The sequence below is a fragment of the Typopeltis vanoorti genome, chromosome 9 (genome assembly GCF_054136105.1).
Source record: "Typopeltis vanoorti isolate ZY-2024b chromosome 9, IOZ_Tvanoo_1.0, whole genome shotgun sequence".
Taxonomy (NCBI): domain Eukaryota; kingdom Metazoa; phylum Arthropoda; class Arachnida; order Uropygi; family Thelyphonidae; genus Typopeltis; species Typopeltis vanoorti.
Window position 1 is genome coordinate 40,022,217 of NC_143557.1, and position 21,459 is coordinate 40,043,675.

At 35.6% G+C, this 21,459-nt stretch overlaps 1 protein-coding gene across 2 annotated transcripts in view; it reads right to left on the reverse strand.

Annotated features, from left to right (window-relative positions):
• Prp31 (pre-mRNA processing factor 31) overlaps nt 1-21,459 on the reverse strand; it is a 274,807-nt gene that overhangs the window by 87,577 nt on the left and 165,771 nt on the right. For both annotated transcript variants that reach the window (XM_090398337.1, XM_090398338.1), the window contains exon 10: nt 1,149-1,366. In XM_090398337.1, coding sequence (XP_090254463.1) covers nt 1,149-1,366 — 218 coding nt within the window. The remainder of the gene's footprint in view (nt 1-1,148; nt 1,367-21,459) is intronic.

Sequence of the window (21,459 nt, forward strand, 5' to 3'; positions counted from 1 at the left end):
AAGATAGAAAATCTATCTAAGAGTTTCATGCCAGATATAGAAAACTATAAACGTTCCGGGAGTCCAAGCATAAGCCAACAGGTGGTACATGCTGGGGCAACTCATAGTAAAGGTGGAGTAAGCTCCAATCACTCTCCTTAGTATTTTCCCATAATGTAAAACACAACTCCTAGGAGATGTGTGCTGTTATACATTATGGGAGACGGTCACTACCCAAAGCGGTGTGCTGTCATACATTATGGGAGAAGGTCACTACCCAGAGCAGTGACCTTCTCCCATAATGTATAACAGCACACATCTCCTTGGAGTTGTGTTTTACATTATGGGAAAATACTAAGGACAGAGATCGGAGCTTACTCCGCCTTTACTACGAGTTGCCCCAGCATGTACCACCTGTTGGCTTACGCTTGGACTCACCGAACGTTTATAGTTTTCTATATTCGGCATGAAACTTTTGGATAGATTTTCTATCTTTGAGTTTCTTATTCAGCTAAGAAATAATGTTGGATTCAATATCCACTTAATTTGAATATTCCTATTCATATCTGGGATTCACTTGAAAAGATGACTAATTTATAAATATAAGCAAAGCACCTTGCCTCTTTTAAACCACACATCCAACTAACAACTTATATGCATCATCCTGAGGCCAAACCTTACCCACTCACATATCCTGGAGCATATACTTTCATACAACTTAGCTTACTAAGGACAAGCAATAGGATCTGTTAACATCTACCTTGAAGAACATAAAAGTCAAGACCAACAGACTGTGTTCTAGATCACGCAAGATAAAATAAAAGAGAAACTGTTCTGCACAGAAGATGCGATATGTCTGAGAGAATTTCCAGAATTAGCATAAACTATGAAGCATTTACCTCAGCTCAATAAGTGTGGCTGCCTAAAATTACCAAAGATTTTCTCAGTCAATAGCAAGTATATTTTTGTGCTCTAAAGATAATGATTTGAAGTTGGACTTCAAATCATTAGTTTTGCAGTTTAACTGAAAATGTGATATATATTAATTTCTTTAAAAAAATAAATAAATAAAAAGATCATGGAAATTACCATATTCAGAAACCAACTAGTTTTGATATATAGCTATGAAATACAGAATATTTCTAAGATTAGCTGCAAGAAATGCTTACCTCCTACCCCCTCTTTTTTTTCTTGTTTGATCAATTGGGGCTGGAAGAGGTTTAATCTGTTTCACTGGAGGAGGCTCTTGTAACTTGTCTAGTTTCCTTTCTATTTCTTCACGAAGACTATGACCTACATGTCCATCTACAGATTCATGAAACCCATCAACTCTGCTTGCCAAAACACATTTAGCTGCTACTAATCTTGCAGCTTTTCTTCGCAGATCCTGACAAAAGCATGTGGATTTTTATGCAAAAAAAGTAATTAAAAAAGGAATTATCATTATTTCTCTAGCATATTACATTCATTTAATGCAAAGAATGTTAGGGTCAATACAACAGAGATACTGTTACTAGTCTTATTAACAATTTTCTGACAACTTAAGCCTCTAAATTAGATCAACTGTTAACTTGCTTTCTGAGGTAACACTAACTTCATCAATGCATTTATGATCTGTGTGCTGTAAATACCCTAGAATATCTCTGCTTATACATTCCTGAATTGATGTCAATATCTTTACTAATATCTCTTTTAACATGATTCTGCCACTGTTATAGGAAACTGTTCTATCTGCTTATTTTGTTCAAAACCTGTGGTTTCTAATCTCTGACTTTTTTTTTTAATCCCTCTCAAATCCATGTGTTAAAACTGATGTGAATACTATTATACACAGCTAATTTGGTATTTTGAGTGATTTTTCTCACATTCCTTATGAATTTATGACTTCCCTCCACCACCATGCTCTTGCATCTTGTTGTATTCTGCCATATACACGTCCATATTTCATTTTTTTCAACACTAAAAATTGTGCTTAAGCGATAAAAAATATGCTATCTGTTCTACAAGTTCACTAATAAGAATGCTGCTGATTTCATAGTTCATCACTTTCATTATTGAATCACACCAAATTTATAACAGCAATCATTTAATTCAAGCATTCTATTTCATATGTAAGATTTTATATTAATCTTACACAAGAAACAGAACTCAGATTTCCCTTAGTGCTCTATATCATAAAAATACTTCTAACCAGACTTATTTAAAAAGGATGACAATATGAATAGATTAAAGAACTGAACTTTACATCTATTTTTACTTATCAAGTTTAACATCAGTGTCTTTATTAAATGATCAATATAGCTTATAAATAACAGCATATAATTATGATTTCTGATGCTGGACCATGCCTTATTTCATGTAATATAGATCTGTTATGTTAGTAGACTTGTCCCTCGTCTTTTTTCATTCCTTCTTTCTTTTCTTCTTGCCCCCCCCCCCCCAAAGCTATCAGAGTATTTGAGGGCTAGGGATGAATGTTTCCTATTTTGCTATTTCATCTTATGCAGTAGGAGTCTGCCTAATCTAGTAGGCAGAAGTGCCAACCCACCTGGCCAATGTGAAATTAATTGGGACAAAACCTCAAGATATGTGGAATGGGCTTCTGCAACCCTACCACTGTTTTCTTGCAGTGACTTTACTCCAAAATGCTAACATGTGTTGGTTATTGCACAGAATAATCTCAGCCACGTTCACAGCTTAGGCAGAGGGTCCTGTTTGAGAAGTATATTATAGATGCCAACAAAAGTCGGTGATATTGTAAATGAAAAACACAGAAGGTATAGGATTAATCTTAGAAGGGAATTTTACATAGGCACATGGAATATTTGGGGTCTACAGATGGGTACTCTTAAAATTCTGTAAAGAGATGGATAGGTATAAAATTGACATCCTGGGAATTACAGAGACCAGATGGCATGGAGACGGCCACTTCAAAAGACAGGATGGTAAGGTAGTTGTTTACTCAGGAAGTTACTCAAAGCATCATGGTAGCTGTGATACGGAAGGCAACTCGGCAAGAAACCTTCTTAGTTATAATCCCTGTTAATGATAGGATACTTTCTATTAGACTTAAGGTTCATCCTATGAATGTATCAATCGTGGTAGTTTATGCACCTTACATGGATAGGACTGATGAAGAGAGTGAAGAATTCTACGAAAACTTAGACAGTTTTGGACTACATACTAAGGAGAGATATACTTTTCCTCTTAGGGGACTTAAATGTAAAAGTGGAAGAGAGTATTTGTTATGCCTGAGCATGCCATGTTTGGTGTGAGTGAATGTAACACCTGTGGTGAAAGACTGTTGGAATTTACCCATACTGAGCCTCAGTAGCTCAGTTGGTATAGAGCAGTGGTTCCCAAAGTGGGTGCTTTGATTACTTAAGGGGGACACTAAGAGGCTAGCAGGCAGCAAGGGGGGGGCCCTGAAGGTGTGTTGCAAAATGCTGAAATGTGCAATAATTAATTGCAGCTGTTTGATTATTATTATTATTAATGTTTTTATTATTGTTTACAAGACATTTTCGTTGTTTTCCAAGACAGGTACTGTTTCCAAGACATTTTTTGAGTTTTTTATTGGTAATTTCTGAAGTGGTCCTTTTTTACCTTAATAGTATTGAGTGTGTTATAATGTATTTTCCCATATTCTTACTTACTGAACAACTTTGCCAAGTTTTGTCACAGCTTGGCAAATTATAGGTTCTGTTATATTGTGAGGATACAAAGATAAGGATTATTATTTATAAAAACTGCTTTCAAATATCTATGTACACTTATTTCTGCATGTTCCAGAATAGAAATGGCAGATGCAGATACGTCAAAGAAGAAATGTAAGCAGTATAGCTTTGAATACCTAAAATATGGATGCATACCAGCACCAACAAACCAGCAGCTGCCAATGTGCCAATTTGTGAAAGGGTCTTCTCAAATGAGGCCATGAAGTCTTCCAGAATAATTGAACATTTGAAGAAGGTACATCCTGACAAGGCAAGTAGATCAAAGATTTACTTTCGTTGGAAGTTCCAGATTAGATAATAAATCCATTTTCCGATACTGAGGTAGTGGGAGCCATGGAGGAAAAACTAATTGATCTGCAAAATGACTTTGAGCTGATGCCAAAATTTAAGAAATCTTATGAAGAGTTTTGGTTGTAGAAAGAGATCTTTCTGCAAAGAGATTTCAAAGCCGAATATAGAAACTATAAACGTTTTGGCAGATCCAAAGGTAAGCAAACCTTTCATGACAGGAGCAACTCGTAGTAAAGATGGAGTAAGCTCTGATCACTATCCTTAGTATTTCCCATAATATAAAACACATCTTCTAGTGGACATGGATGATGTTATGCATGTCCACTAGGACATGTCTTTTACATTATGGGAAATACTAAGGATAGTGATCAGTATTACTCCACTTTTACTACGAGTTGCTCCTGTCATGAAAGGTTTGCTTACGCTTGGATCTGCCGAAACTTTTATAGTTTCTCTATTCAGCATAAAACTTTTGTAGTTTCTCTATTCGGCTTTGAAATAATGTTGGATTCAATATCCACTTAATTTGAATAAGACTCCAGATAACTCAACGTGGAGTTTAAGACTACTGCTATCAAATTGATTCTGTATCTTATGATAGTACTACATGAAAAATTACATTATTACCAACTTCCTATCAACAATTTTCCTCCAGGTTAGCCTGTTATCTGTCAGAAGACTTATGGTATTCAATTAAGTTATATTAAACCAGACATAGGAAAACCATGTCTCCATGAAGTCCATCCATCACATTAAGGATTTTCAAAACATTCAAGTCAATAGCTGCTACTGAATAGCCTTATAATACAATGTTTTATTAGATTTTAATGTAAAGTTGCTATTAAAGTTAAATGTTTTTTTTTTGGATTTAAAATAAATTTAAATTATAAATTAATATTTGTTTTTAAAATATTATTACCATTCCTTGTGGGTTGCGTGAATCGCTTTTCTGAATGTAGGGTGGGTTCAGGTAAGACACGGGGGCACTGACGATGAGTTTATGGATTCGAGGGGGCGGTGGCCCGAAAAAGTTTGGGAACCACTGGTATAGAGGAAGCCCTTTAGTCAGAAAGACTTGGATTCAATTCCTGTCAGTGACGTGAGGAACCTTTATATGGCCTCTTTAGACTAAAGGTGAGTTAGCTGGTCTCATATGGAGGTGGGGGTATTTTCACCTGGAAACTCTGGTTTTTCATCCCCTAGAACAGGCAAACTGGCCCCGTGAACATACATGAATTACAGTCAGGAATATTTCAGACCCAAGCCATAGACCTGACTTGTCAGCTATGACAGTCCTGAGACCGGATAAAATGGGGGGGGGGGGGTTGAGATCGTGCTGTACTTCCCTGTAAAAAAAAGTGGGGGGGGGGCCTCATGACCTTTGTATCATCATACACCAAATAAAATAAATGCCCATGCTAACAGATTAGGTATTACCAATACCTGATTTCATCAAACACCCATGATAGCCCTATACTTGGCACCAGATTGATTATATCCTGGATCTCCAGCAGTGGAAAACACGCATCTGTGATCAGCTAGTAAGAGCCAAAGTATGACTAAGACTATGAAATCTTCCAAGTCAGGAACATCCCACTAGACTGGATGTTAGAGTAATTTCTAGTAATTCACAGAAGAAACATCAACTTGGTTAGATGATTTTTTTGGAGATCAATGAGAACACACCAGAAATTATTTGAGGAGTCAAGGAGATAATACAGGATATAGCCCAGAAGTATCTTGGCCCAATAAGAAGACCAAGAGACCAATGGATATCAGATTCTACATGGGAACTAATCAAAAGAAGGAAGTTGAAAAAACAAAGAGACTGAAGAATATAAGAGATAACATACAGAAGTCAGAAGAGCCATCAAGCAGTACAAGGAAAAGTTTTATACTAATAAATGTGAAGAGATAGAGTTCCAGATGTGGAGGCACAATTCTAAAAGGATGTATTACTTAGTTCGTGATCTAAAGCATAAGTTTAAGCCCAAATTGAATGTCAAAGACATGAGTGGAGCATTACTAACGGAAGAACTGGAAATCAAAAACAGATGGAAAGAATACTATGAGGAACTGTACAACAGAGAGAATAAAGAAAATTTGGAGGACCCCCCCTCACTAGGAAAATGGTCTAGAGACTGTACAAAATACCACTACATAAGAAGAGAGATATGAAGGATTGCAAGAACTATAGAACTATTAATTTAATATCTCATGCAAGCAAACTTTTATTGAAGATCATGCTAAATAAGATTGAGACCAAAGTTTACACAGAGATGCCTGAGGGAGAAGCAGGTTTCAGGAAAGGTAAGGGCACCAGAGATCACATCCTTTGCCTTAGACAGATCCTAGAAGATTATAAAGAATTTAGACAGACTACTCTAAAGCTTTGACTGTATTCAGTATGTGAAACTGTGGGAAGTCATGAAAATAATGGATTCTTCTTCAACACACTATCAGGTGGATAGTTAACTTGTACAGGGAGTAAGAAGCCAGAGGAAGAATATGTGTTGGATTAGCTGACTGGCTTCAGGTTGGAAAGGGAGTTAAGGCAAGGATGTTTACTTTCTCCTCACTTGTTCAGTATATATGCAGAGAACATAATGCATGAAGCATTTGGATAAGCTCAAGACAGGAATTAGAATAGGTGGTAGATTGATCAGTAATCTGAGGTATGCTGATGATACTGTACTCCTCTGTAATGACAATGAAGAACGAGGACAAATCTTGATAAAGTTAACAAGATCAGTAAGAACAGAGGACTTTAACTCGATCCTAGCAAGTCAAAGATTATGGTTCTCAAAGGAAATACACACAGATATTTTGAGAAACAAGTGTACCTTAATGGAGAAAGAATTGATGAAGTCAGTAAGTTCAAGTACCCGTGATCCATTATTAATGAGAAGAATTGCTGTTCAGAAGAAAATTAGGAATGGCTAAACTAATGGTCAGAGACTTGTCTAAAATCTGGAAGGATGGATCTATCTCCATGGGAACAAAGTTGAGGATTTTGAATGCAGTTGTTTTTCCAACAGTGACTTATGAATGTGAGACCTGGAACCTAAAGAAGTCAGATAAGAAAAAGTCATATATTGTGTCATATACTGAAAGGTGTACAAATGATGGGTGTTTATAAAAGATCAGTAGAACTTTAAGGCTCCTTAAGGATATTGACATAAGAAAGTTAAAATACTTTAGAGACATTGAAAGGATGGAAGGAGGACTTCTCAGGATAGTTATAGAAGGTAAAGTTCCTGTTAAAAGAAGATGGGAGTAGACCGTCAATGAGATGGATGGATGGATGGAGTGTGTGTGTGTGGAGTGACTGATCTTCAGATACAACATGACTACATGGCAAGGACTGGTATGGCATATCATCCAGCATCGGAGTGACCTTACAGCATCTGTGGATGCCCAATGAACAGATGATGATAATGATGAATTCTGATTTTGCTTGATATGAAACCAACTTGCAACTTAAGTTGTGTATAGTGACATGCAGTTCCATTTCACTCGAACAGCTTAATTTTTAAAAAAAAATTTATTTTTCTTGATACCACATCATATGACTTTGTATGATCAACAAAAGTTAGCATTTTCTCATTTAAACTAAAAATTTACGCCGGAAATTTCATACTTGTGGAACCAGCTGGCTTGTTTCACAAGTTTTTCCTCAGCAATTTTTTTTAACATCTCAAAGTATATTTGCAATTTTAATAAAACTACAATGGGACAAAATAAAGTAAGGATTTATTTTGTTAGGTGGCATTTTTCTAGTTTCTATCCAGCAACTAAAGAGCAAAATTCCTTTGTGAGCATGCAGACCCTAAAACCAGATGTATAGTGAAAAACCTCATATTATAGCAGAATATGAGGGAGCTAGTAGAAAGGCTTATGTGTTGGCCATTCATGTTAATTTAATTAATGGTATTAATGCACAATAATAAGAAAATAATATTTAACTTATTTGCTGATATTATATCCAGCATCTTCAGAGCACAAATACAGTTTGTCATAGTACACAAACAAAAACAATTTAGTTAACATGGAACCAGTTTAAAAAACTGTAATGGCCAACACAATGAACTAGATTCTAATTGGCGCCATCTATTGTTGTATAAAGAGAGAGAAACAAAAAACAAGTATTAAGTGGATCTTAAAATCAATGTCTCCAATGTTTTTAATAAATTGATACAACCATACTTGTTGAGGTTTGTGGAATATTTTAAATCTGCTGCTGATTCCCAGAAACAATATGACTTATGCCTTCTATGTAGCACTTTTGCTTTCTTCAACTGATCCTGTGTGAAGGGATATCCAAGAAATGGTCTGCTAGGCCCAACATACCATAACAATAGTTGTCAAATGTGTTTTTATGTTCTACAATGCAGATGTCAGCAGTTCTTATCATCTGTCCATAGTAAGCCAGGTCACAAGTACAGGACACTTCATAAAGTCATGGATGTTGTAAAGGAGAGAGTTTGTTGTTAGGTGAATGGATAAAAGTTGCCAATTTGATATATGGTTTAAATGTGGTGAGGAGCTGATATTTATTAAGTACTCTAGATATCTTTTCTGATGTGCCCTGAATGTATTGGATACTAACAATTTTGCTCTGTCTATAGTAACAATATAATACATATAATATAATATATATATATATAGAAACTGTTCAGGTGAAAGCTCCACAATGACAGCTGGTACCAGTGACCTAACTTTGTATTATCATGGTAATTCATCCCATAATGTCTAAACCTTTGGCTCTCCCCACTTCCATATTAGGCAATGAAAGAAATTTCAAGGGAGAGTATTTAGTATTTTGTCTATTCTTTGGGGATTATAGCCACTGACTAAAAAGGTGTGATGCAAGTAAGTGAATTCAGTGGTAAGAGTATTGGCATTGAAATAGATAGCTCTGGCACTGTGAGTTAGTGTTTTTAAGATACCATATAATTGAGCTGGATAATGATATGACTGTTTGTGCAAATCTTCCAGTATGTGTAGGTTTTCTCCCTTATAAACAGCAAAAGATAATGAACCATCAGGAAAGTGTGTGACTAATATGTTTAGGAAGGATAGACAGTCCTTAGCTTCCTGTTCCATCGTGAAGTGAATTTTAGGGTGTTAGCCTATTTAAATGCCCTAAAAATGTATCTAACATGTCTGGGCCATATGGCCAAATAGCAAACACATGAATATAATGCAGCCAAACCACTAGTTTGAGAGTGACTGTATTCATTGTCTGGTTTTCTAAGTGTTCTATGTAGAAACTGGCTAAAGGTAAGAAAGAGAGGGTGGTGGTATGTGTGTGTGTGTGTGGGGAGGGGGATTGCAATAGCCGTTCCATCTAGTTGTTCGTATATCTTCCCTTTCCATGCAACATAATTGGAGTAAGTGAATTATTTCACTTACTCATTGTCATGTGTAAACTGTAACATACGAATATTCTGGGTGTGTTATTTTGCTCTGAAGACTGGTTTGAAATGCAGAAAATATTAGCCAGTTGATAAACATAATTTTATAATTTAGTTTTGTTTAGTGTTATAATACTGTTAAAGTTATAAATAACAATCACTGTTTCCTTTGAATTCTGATAGTGTGTTCTGTTTACTCAGCTCTGACTGAGAAACAAGTGAACACCTGTTACAGAATTCATGTCAGTTGGAAATGTCAACATCTTTTCTTCTCATTCCCTGATGTTCTTGTAACAAGGAAGAAACATTAGGAGTTAATAAATTCTATGTTTTTACATGTGGCAGCGTTCATTTAATTCACAACAAGAAATCTTATAGATCCTATGAGATTTGTAATTGTATTACAGATTAGAATGACTAATTTCGTCAAATACGTAGTTGGAATCGTAGGAAATATGATCAATTTCAAATTTTTTTCAAAATTTCCATTTAAAAAAATATGTGCAGTATATATACACATCAGGGCGAATATTACAGGTGTGCTGTGCTGTGCTCATGCACATTATATTTTTGCATTTATTCCCATTAAGGTCTCCCCTAATTGTTTGCAGAGTTTGTTTGATTCCTATAATTAAACATTAAGTATTAAGTATGGTGGTATAAGAGTCTTACAGTGGCTGCACCGCATAGTTCAGAAAGCCTGGACAGAGGGATGAATTCCCGATGATTGGAGTAGAGCTCTCATAGTACCCATAAATAAAAAGGGAAATAAAACTGAATGTGAGAATTACAGAGGTATTTCCCTACTGAGTGTTCCTGGCAAGATCTATGCAAGTATACTTGAGAAACAGTTGAGAAGAATTGTGGAAGAAAAGCTTGGTGAAGAACAAGCTGGATTCAGGCCAAATAGAGGCTGTCAGGATCAGATCTTCACTTTCGACAAATAGTCGAGAAAGCATGGGAATATAACAAATATCTGTATTTAAGTTTTGTCGATTTGGAAAAGGCATATGACAAGGCGCCAAGAGAGAAGCTATTCGATACGCTACAGTTATATGGTGTCAATGGGGCATTATATCAAGCAATACTTAGTCTTTATTTGAGTTGTAAGTCAGCAGTTAGAATTGAAGGAAGTACAGGAAGGTGGTTTAATGTTAAATCTGGTGTGAGACAAGGATGTACATTATCCCCTCTGTTATTCATTATCTATATGGATCACATTATGAAGGAAAGTGGTATTAAACATGATATCAAAATTGGAGATGTTAATGTCAGCTCTTTGCTTTATGCGGATGATGTTATACTTCTAAATAAATCCGCTACAAGTCTGCAAGACTCTCTGACTAAATTGAATAGCTGTTGTAATAGATATGGTATGAAGGTCAGCAATAAAAAGACAAAGACAATGAAAATAGGCAAAGTCATTGAAAATATCAACTGTGTTGTAAATGGAGAACCTGTGGAACAAGTGAAACATTACAGCTACTTAGGCACGATTTTTACTGAAGAAGGTAAATTAAATATAGAAATAGACAACAGAATTAGCAAAGCTGGTAGGGTAGGAAGTCAATTGAATAAATTCATATGGAATAAGAGAGAAATTAGCAGAACACTAAATTAGTAGTATACAAGACTGTTCAAACCAGTTTTAACTTATGGATCTGAGAGCTGGGTCAGAAGTAAAACACTTGACCAAAGACTAGAGACCGCAGATATGAGAGTCCTGAGAAAGATTATAGGCGTGAACAGATGGCATCAATGGCAATATCATATTAAAAATGAGGATATTAGGAAAGAACTTGAAATTGTCAACATTTTCAAGTTCGTTAGCAGAGCTAATCTCAGGTGGTAAGGTCACTTAAACAGAATGGGCGAAGAAAGATTAGCAAAACAAGTGTTCTCTGCCAGGTTGGCAGTAAAATGACCCAGAGGAAGACCAAGATATAGGTGGATTGATACGGTACAATGTGCCTTAGACGATAGAAATATAAGATCTGATAACGTTGGAGTCTTGACAAGTAACAGACTGATTTGGAGGAAAATTGTAGATAGGAAGTTAGTAATGATGTAATTTTTTTCATGTAGTACTATCATATCCTGTACACCCCTTGAGGGTACATGGCAGGAATTTGATGATGATGATGAAGTATATGAATGTCGCCTGTTTTTTTCCATCACTAAAATCTACGGGGAAATATCAAACTGAACACAAAATATCTCAACACGTCAACTCAATACCGATAAACATCGATAATTGATTACTCGGATAAGATATTATGAAACTTGAATAGGGACTCCCCGTTCTTAGCCAATGATGCGCTAGAAGTCACGTGAAGGTCACGCATCAATTTGATTGCACCATTAACCGCCTACAAAGATCTTGGAACATAAAAGTCAGTGCGTATGACTTTGAAAAGAGGAAACAATCTTTACCTTCATTATATAAGACACACCCCATTTTTAAGATGAATTTTTAAGGTAAAAAAAGTGTGTCTTATACACCGGAAAATACGGTATATATTTGCATGTGACATGCATAATGTATCCAGTGTATCTAGTAACAATATAATATACAATATATAGAAACTGTTCAGATGAAAGCTCTGCAATGACAGCTGGTACCAGCGTCCTAACTTTGTATTATCATGGTAATTTATTCCATAATGTCTGAACTCTTTAAACTTTTGGCTCTCCCCACTTTTCAACACAATAATCTCCACTCCCCAAAAATAAAAACATTTATTTTAAAGTTAAGAAATCTTATTAAGTGACTTCCCAAACACAATTTTTGGTTTATAATACCAAACAAAGAATTTTACTTATTCACTATATTTCTCAAAGGGCACTAATCACTGAAGTTACAGATCACTGATGATTCATCACCAAAATTTACTGCTTAATATTCTGCTACATTTACTAAAGTCTAAAATCAAATCAGCAGTATCGAACTTTTCAAGGAGAGGATATAGACTTGGATCATGGTTTAGTGATTGCAAACGTCGGGTTGAAATTAAAAATAAAATAATATTACCCCCCCCCCCAATCATCAGAAACAAAGAGACAGAGCAAGAATACATGAAGCAGAAATAGGAAGAAGGTACAGAACAGTGTAAGAGGAGAAACTTAAAAGTGTGGACAAAGAAGAAAATTCAAATCTAAGAGTGAAAGGAGTAATCAAGGAGATAGAAGATGCAGTTGAAGAAACAGTACCAGAAGAAGAGAAGATCAAGAAGTGGATTAGACAAGATACACTGAAGTTAGTACAGGAGAAGAGAATGCTGAAGATAAGAAGGGATACATCAGAACAAATAGAGGAGCAGTATAGAAGAAAGTGTAATGAGGTGAAAAAAAGCAGTCAGAATGGATAAGATGAAATAGTTATAAGTCCAATGCAATAATATAGAACAGCTGTAGAGAGCATAAAACTAGGGAGGTGTACGAAATAATCAGAACCATCAACAGACCACAATTAAAGATGAAAAAGGCAAAGTTACGAGAGGTGCCGACAGAAGGAGGTAATAAAAGAGTTAGGAAACCCCCCCACGAGCCTATTTAGTTCTTTTCTTCGGTGTGTGGACTTCACAAGTGGAGGTACGGTTCCAGAACAGGAGGGGAATCTCAGCCCCGATTCCCGGCAGAAGAGATCGGAAAGCACCACGTATCTATAGGAAAGGCTATGTATCGCAAACCTGAGGAGAATAACATTATTCCGGAAAAAACAAGGTAGTCTGCGGAAAAGCTCAGAGTCTATGCAGAATGCTTCACATCGAAGGAGTTACTTTACCACAAGTATCTCCCTGAAAAAAAAAGGGCATGACCTACTGGAAACGAGTAGGCCTACACATGATTGAAAAATCCCAGATACTTTCCCCAGCAAGAAGAAATCATTTTGAAGATCCAGAGACGAGTAAAGAAAGGAACAAGCACAGGAACCCACTGTAAAACGGTATCGTGAAACTTTCTTGTTAATTAATATGAATGAATTATACGTAATTCAAGATCTGAGGATTTAAACAGAGATAGAATAGCTGTAGCATATTATAAACTGTGAAGGGAAATAAGTGTAAATTTAAGAGTATTATACTAAGGATATGTGTCTATAAGGAGCTAATACATATTAACTAAATTTTATTAGTGAGGAATTTGAAGAATTTTTGTGTGATATAGTTTGGAGCAGCACAATTGTCAATCTTATATGAGTTACATGACTTAACGCTCACAGTTACTGATAATATTTGCACAATATTTTGTAGTACTGAATTGAATTTTACCAAATTTCCATGCACTGTATAAATGACAGTATGTTGAATAAACCTTTTGCTTCTTCTAATTCAGTTGTCTCTATGTACTATCCGATGCACCGCTTGTAAAATATACGAACCTAGGAGGGAGAATTAAGTAGTGAATTTATGGTCACGATTGCAAAGTTGTTAGTCATTGCAGTACATCTGAGTATCCTCTTCTTGTTTAAGGTTTCCTCCTTTAAACTAATTGTCTTAAGTGGTGCAGCATTAACAAATAAATGTCTTAGGACCTTAAGAGAAGAATAACCTCTGAAGCATTGTTGCAGTCAACCCCGAGGCAATTCCTTTGTACCTAGACAGTACCAGGTGACACCATAGGGCGAACATAACATATAGAGCTTAGTTAACAAAGAAATTAATGAAAAAGTGACACAACAGAACACAACTGGAGGCATACCTTGCAGATAAGCAAGGTATGCCTCCAGTTGTGTTCTGTTAATGCGGTTAATAGCAGAGACTGTGAAATGCGGTTAATAGCAGAGAAGGCTAGGAGAAAAAACAAAAACATATATACCTGCTTTGTTGATTTTCAGAAGGCATTTGATAGTATCAACCAGAAAGTGACATTAGCAGTGCTAGAATCTCATGAAATTAATAGAAAACTAATCGCTGTATTAAGAGATGTTTACAAGAATGCAGTTCCAGCAGTCAGAATAGGTGATGATTTGGGGAATTGGTTTAGAACAGGCAGAGGTACTAGAGAGGGGGGGGGGGCACAATATCACCAAGCATTTTCCCATTTAGAAAGAGCAATGGATAAAATGAAGGAAGGTGCAAAAGGAATATCGGTGCATGGGATGAGAATTATCAATCTGAGATTTGTTATGACAGATGACATTGTTATTATAGAAGAAGAAGAAAAAGAACTACAAAAAACATTGAAACTGTTGAACGAGGAAGGAAAGAGATTTGAGAAGAACATGAAACAATACAAGTGGATGGAATTAATATAGAAAATGTAGAACAGTTCACATATTTGGGAAGTAAAATGACATGATTTGGACTGTAAAAAAGAAATAAAGATCAGGATTGCAAAGGGAAGAACAAATCTGAAGGCCATGGATAACATCTGGAAAAGTAAAGTGATCAGCCTGAAAACAAAATTAAGAGTGCTGGAAACGTGCATTTTTAGTGGTGTACTGTATAGATCTGAAATGTGGGTAATAAATAAGGAATCAAGAAAAAGAATTTTGGCATTTGAAAGAACTTGTTACAAGAAGTTCTAAGAATAGGATGGATCACAATTCACAAATGAAGAGCTCTATCAGAAGATACAACCAAAGGAGAATCTAATGCATAGTATTATAAAACGGAAGTTGCAATGATTTGGGCACATCTGTGGAACGAGTGAGGACAAGAAGATAAAGACATTCATGTTTGGTATTATAGATGGTGTAAACAGAAGAGGTAGACCATACAGAGAATGGATAGATGACATAAAGGACTGGTGTGGAATGGATGTACAGAAACTGCGACACTGTGCACTGGACAAAGAAACGTGGAAGAAGATAGTGAAGGAGGCATCGGACACTAATGGGCAGTGAGCCCATGGTTCATGATGATGACAATGAAAATCAATTGGTAAATAAGCAATGATTTGTGTAGTCACTTCATATATACTAGTTTGTTTGTTTCACAGTTCTAGCTGCCAATCCACATTAATTTTCTTTGTATACACTTCTACATTTACAATGTATCCACTGTTTGAATTGTTTTCAGTTTCCCCATGATTTATTATTATTATTACGGGTATCTCCATGGAGTCAGTAGACTCATCGCGGGAGACCCAAACTAGCAAAACAATATCTGTCATATCTCTTCTTGAATTCATTTACAGATGAAGAGCTCACAACAAAGTCAGGCAATGAATTCCACTCATTCAACACCCTCCAGGCAAAAAACCTTGTTCTGACACCTTTGTTAACCACACTCTTCTTTAATTTCCAGAGATGACCTCTTGTTCTTCCATCACTATCACACAGCTGAAACATTTCCCCTGCATCAATCCTATAAAAACCTTTTAGTAATTTGAATGTTTCTATCATATCCCCTCTTCTTCGCCTATCAACCAACCTCTGCAATCCACAAGCTCTCAATCTATCAATGTAGGGAGCAATTTTTATATCACTCACCAACTTGGTCACTCTTCTCTGAACCCTCTCCACAGCCTCCTCATCTCCAAGGAATCCAGGTGACCAGACCTGAGCACAGTAATCCAAATGTGGAAGTATCAATGCTTTATAAAGGGGAATAATAACCTCCTTATCTCTGGATGTCAGTGTGTTCCTCAACAACCAAGTAATCCTATGTGCAATCTTGGACACCTTAGCAATGTGTCCTCTGAACTTCATCTCCCTATCTACCAATACCCCTAAGTCCCTAGCCTCATCAATCTCTTGGAGTACCTTTCCATCGATGTAGTACACAGCTGGTAATCTTTTAATCCCAAAATGCATGACTTTACACTTTTCCACATTGAACTGACATCCATTTTCTTTTGCCCATTTTACCAGCTTATTTAAATCCTCCTGCAAACTTTCAACATCAGCTTGATTTTTTATTGCACTACACAACTTTGCATCATCAGCAAACAACTGAATATCTCCCTTTAAGCCGTTTCCTATATCATTTATATACAAATTAAACAACATTGGCCCAAGCACAGAGCCCTGAGGCACACCACTGGTCACCTGCCTCATTCTGGACTACTCGGCTCCTCCATACACCACCTTATGGTATCTCTCCCTGAGCCATTCTCCTATCCATATCACCAATTTAATATCCATTCCCATCTGCTTCAATTTGCGTAACAGTGTTCTATGGGGTATCCTGTCAAAAGCCTTAGCAAAATCCAGAAGTACCACTGTGTAGCCAGTTCCTTTGTCCAACTCTGATGTTATTCTATTATGAATAGTTAATAGATTGCTAAGGCAGGATCTACCTTTAACAAAACCATGTTGGCCTCTATAGAGTATCATATCCTGATCCACCCATTCTTGAATTTTGTCTTTAACCAACTTTTCCAATACTTTTACCACTACTCCTGAGATGGTGATTGGTCTGTAATTCAATACCGCAGTTTTAGAGCCACCCTTATGCAAAGGAACCACTTTGCCTAACTTCCACTCCCTAGGGACCATACCAGAGTTCAAACTTAAATTAAATATCCAGGTAAGAGGGGTTGACAATTCATTTGCACATTCACGCAACACCCGAGCTGATATTCCATCTAAGACTACCGCAGTATTTGCATTTAAGTTTTGCAATATATTTAATACTTCTGATTCTTTAGCTTCAATTCTCACATTAGGTATCGCTATAGGTATAGAGATATCCTCACTTGGGTGATAGACTTTTGAGAAGTGATCACTCAGTAACTCGACTATTACATCTGATTTTGTCACCTCAATACCATCAGCACCCACTAAGGTTATCCTTCCGAAGTCATTCTTCCTCTTACTTGCCACATAGCGGAAGAACTCTTTGGGATTACCCTTGAATTTGTCTTATGATTAATTTGTCTTAATGTTATAATGCTTCATGCTCAGTGCATTTCCTGTACAATGAGATTCAAAACAGATTTGTCTGAAAATAAATGCAATGATATAGTTCCACTTGAAATTGAATTTTCAGGATACTTTTTGTACCTAAATTTTCAAATGGTTGAAATCAGGCATCTGCAGCTGAAAATGAAGTATTGTCAGTTGACCAAGTCAAATAACAATCATTAGGAATACCAGAGAACACAGGAAACTCACTATCAGAAGTTTCAAAATCATTATATTTGCCTTCAGAATCACCATACAATCCAGGATGTACTACAGATCAGACTGCAACAACTTCTTAGCCTTTGTGGCCATAAATCTGTCTTTTTCAAAATTCCACAACACTGTTATTTTATTTTATTTTATTTTTTTACTTTTACTTTGCAGCAGTCAGAATAGGTGATGATTCGGGGAAATGGTTTAGAACAAGCAGAGGTTAAATTGCTTGGTTAAAATTTTACATTTCAGCATGATAATATAATATCAAAATAATGCCAAATCATCCAATAAATTATTTTCAGTTCCACACAGTAAATGCAAGGTCGATAACTAAGAGTCATATTCTAGTTTAAGAAAATAAAATCCAGAACTCAAAGGTGTGTTTGTGCAGAGTAAGTGATAATTAGCACTGGTTGCATAGAGATATGACTATCTCTATGCAACCAGTGACTTTACTAGTCAGGTGATGCTAGTGGATGATTAGGCCAGAAACCTGCCTTTTAGATAACTTCTCTCTGTGTGTGTGTGTGTGTGTGTGTGTGTGTGTGTGTGTGTGTGTGTGTGTGCGCGCGCGCGTATTAAAGCTGGTTTTCTGGCTAATAGCATTCAAAGACAATCGTTTTCATTACATTACTCTCAAATTATAATTTGCGAGCATCAATAATTATTGATTATAATTATAATCAATAATTATTGATGTTTCAGTGTATCATAAATTACTAATGCAAAATCTAATGAAGGTCAGTGATGGCCAACTTGTAGCTGTGATTATGATTTCACTTACACAATCATTGAGCACTTTTCTTCTGTAAGATAGAAGAAAGTGCTCTCAATGCATTTTGTAATTCTGAATTTTTTTCTATTCAAAAATTATGTTTTTTTATTTTTTTTTATGATTAAGGTACAAGGGGAAAGAGGAGCAAACAGTTCTGATAAACATCTAGAACAAAAATTATATTAAAGCAACTGATATAACCACAAGTTCAAGTGCTAATTCTCTTCAACTGAATTCCATAACATCTGAAACTGTCATAACACATTCACTATATATTTCTTAGTTTTAACACATTCACGACGGGGTGTCGTTTATCATTCCGACGGAACTTCTCAATACTGAAGGCTCAACTCACACAAAGTTTCAACCTTTGGTTGAATTTTATTGCTGCTTGTTTCCATTTGACTGGCAGACGAACTCACACATGCATTATATGGCATGTTTCAATTCGTGGTAGAATTTTATTTGAAGTGATCCTTTCTTTTAAGCTTACATGATGATCCGAATGCATTTTTGAATGAAGTCAGGCCAACAATTGTTGTAGCGGTTGGTCAGTATCTTTAACAAACCAGTTTGATTGTAGTGCAGCTTGTTTTCTGTGTATAGTTGTATGCTCCAGAAGATGACCTTGACATAAAGGTCGAAATGTCGAATGTAGATTTTAGTTATATTAAACTAAAGTTTTTATTCAAACACGGTAATTGTCTCCATAATTTTCAAAAATGCATTATTTGAAGTTAGCCTTTGTGATCAGTCATAATGACATCGAGAATTTCAAATGCAATAAAACAAACACTTATTTCATGTAATTGAAAAACTGGACAATAGTTTTTAGTTAGATACTGTATTTCCAATGCAACATATGGTTTTGCTTGAATCTATACAGCATAGTTTCTGTGAGAGGGAACAAGTGATTCAATAGTTAGTGTGGTTTTTATTCAAGCTTCTCTAATTGCGCTATTTGTTGAGAAATATATTGCACAGACTGCAAAAGCCTCTCCACCTTATTTAGGAATACAATAAAAGTACTTGTTTTTCTTGCATCTGTAGTATAATGGCTGTTGGGGAGAACGTGTTGTTAACAGTGGGGAGCCAGTTACTATCGCCTCAATGTGAACATGCTTAAACATTTTTCGTGTGCGAGGTATATGCAAAACGTTTTAATGTCTGTTTTCATATAAAATCAGGGGTGTAAGTTATACACAAGGGCAAGTTATATTCGAGTAAATACGGTAAGCATTTTGACGACAAGTTGACATCCTTCTGCTGCTTCCCTGCTCAGCTGACTTCTATAGTGAGTTACAATACATAAATATTTTTCTCACTATCATTTTTTATTTCAAATCAACATCATTAAAATCAATTTAATAATACAATAATCAATTTTACACTGAATAATATTATAAATTTATATATAAATAAATATTATAAATAAAATAAAATTTTTTTTTTTTATCATCATCATCAAATTCCTGCCATGTACCCTCAAGGGGTGTACAGGATATGATAGTACTACATGAAAAAAATTACATCATTATTAATTTCCTATCTACAATTTTCCTCCAAATCAGTCTGTTACTTGTCAAGACTCCAACATTATCAGATCTTATATTTCTATCGTCTAAAGCACTTTGTACTGTATCAATCCACCTATATCTTGGTCTTCCTCTGGGTCGTTTTGCTGCCAACCTGGCAGAGAACACTTGTTTTGCTAATCTTTCCTCGCCCATTCTGTTTAAGTGACCATACCACCTGAGATTAGCTCTGCTAACCCATTCCTGGATGCTGATAATGTCAAGTTCTTTCCTAATATCCTCGTTTTTAATATGATACTGCCATTGATGCCATCTGTTCACGCCTATAATAATCTTTTTTTTTTTTAAAAAAAAATTTTTTTATTTATAAAATTATAATTATTTATAATACTTTATAAATATATATATATATATATATATATATATATATATACAGTCATACCCCGACTTACGCAAATCCGGAGTTACGCGGTTTCTTATATGTATGGATTCCCGTCCCGCTTCACGCCTCACCACTAGTCGTATCTTTCAGGCGCTGGCCGCATTCGCCAGCGTCGCACATGATGTGAACAAGCACTGACATGTTTCGCGCGGTCTCCATTCATACACGATTTTTACAATCTACAAACCTTGGGATTGTTTAATGTTATGTTCTTGATAAAAATTTTATCACATAAAAAATAATAATGTCATCCAAAAGAAGGAAGTCCGATTCTTCTTCTACAGCTAGCAATAAAAGAAAAACATTGACTTTGCAAGCAAAACACAACATCATTAAGGATTTTGAAGGCGGAATGAAAATTTGTGAGCTAGCAAAGAAATTCGATCTACAGGAATCCACAGTAAGAACAATCATAAAAGAAAGGTTTACAGAATTTGGAGGACATAGATTCTAACGAGGAACGAATTGTAGTCACAAGGCAAGGAATAAAAAAATCATTAGCTTGCTATGAAGATATTTTATGTGACAAGAAAAAGACATGATGCCGTCAGACGAATCTATTAGATTTTATGAAACCACCAACATCGTACGAAAAACTACAATTATGATTATATTTCTTAAAAAATATAGGTGTTTTTGTAATCCTTTGGTCTCAATTCTATGTTTGTATATATAAATTACATGCAAAATTATACCCCGAGTTATGCAAATTCGACATACGTGCTTTTTGTTGGTCCCACCTACCATGTAACTTCGGGGTTTTACTGTGTATGTATGTGTATATATATATATATATATATATATATATATATATATTATAAATAAATAAATAAAGTTACATTAATTTTCTATTAATTTTCCCCTATTAAAAACTGCCTGGCATGTCAGCAACTCAAATAGTAAATTTTGGCATGCATACATAAAAAGGTTCGCCACCACTTGTCTAGGATAACAATCTTCCAAATATTCAATGGATAACCACTCTAGCTTGTCACTTAGCTTAAACTACCAACTCATAACAAAAATCATCAACAAATTGAAACCAATAATAAATTTAGTTTAATCCTTTAGCCAAGGTGTGCAAACAAAGTTTGTGCCTGAAAGTATCTTCAGGACTGGGGTAAAGTTGTACGACACCGGGCAACTCTTTGCAAAGGTGGAGCAAGCTACCAACACTCCTATCTCAGTATCTCCCATAATGCAAAACACATCTCC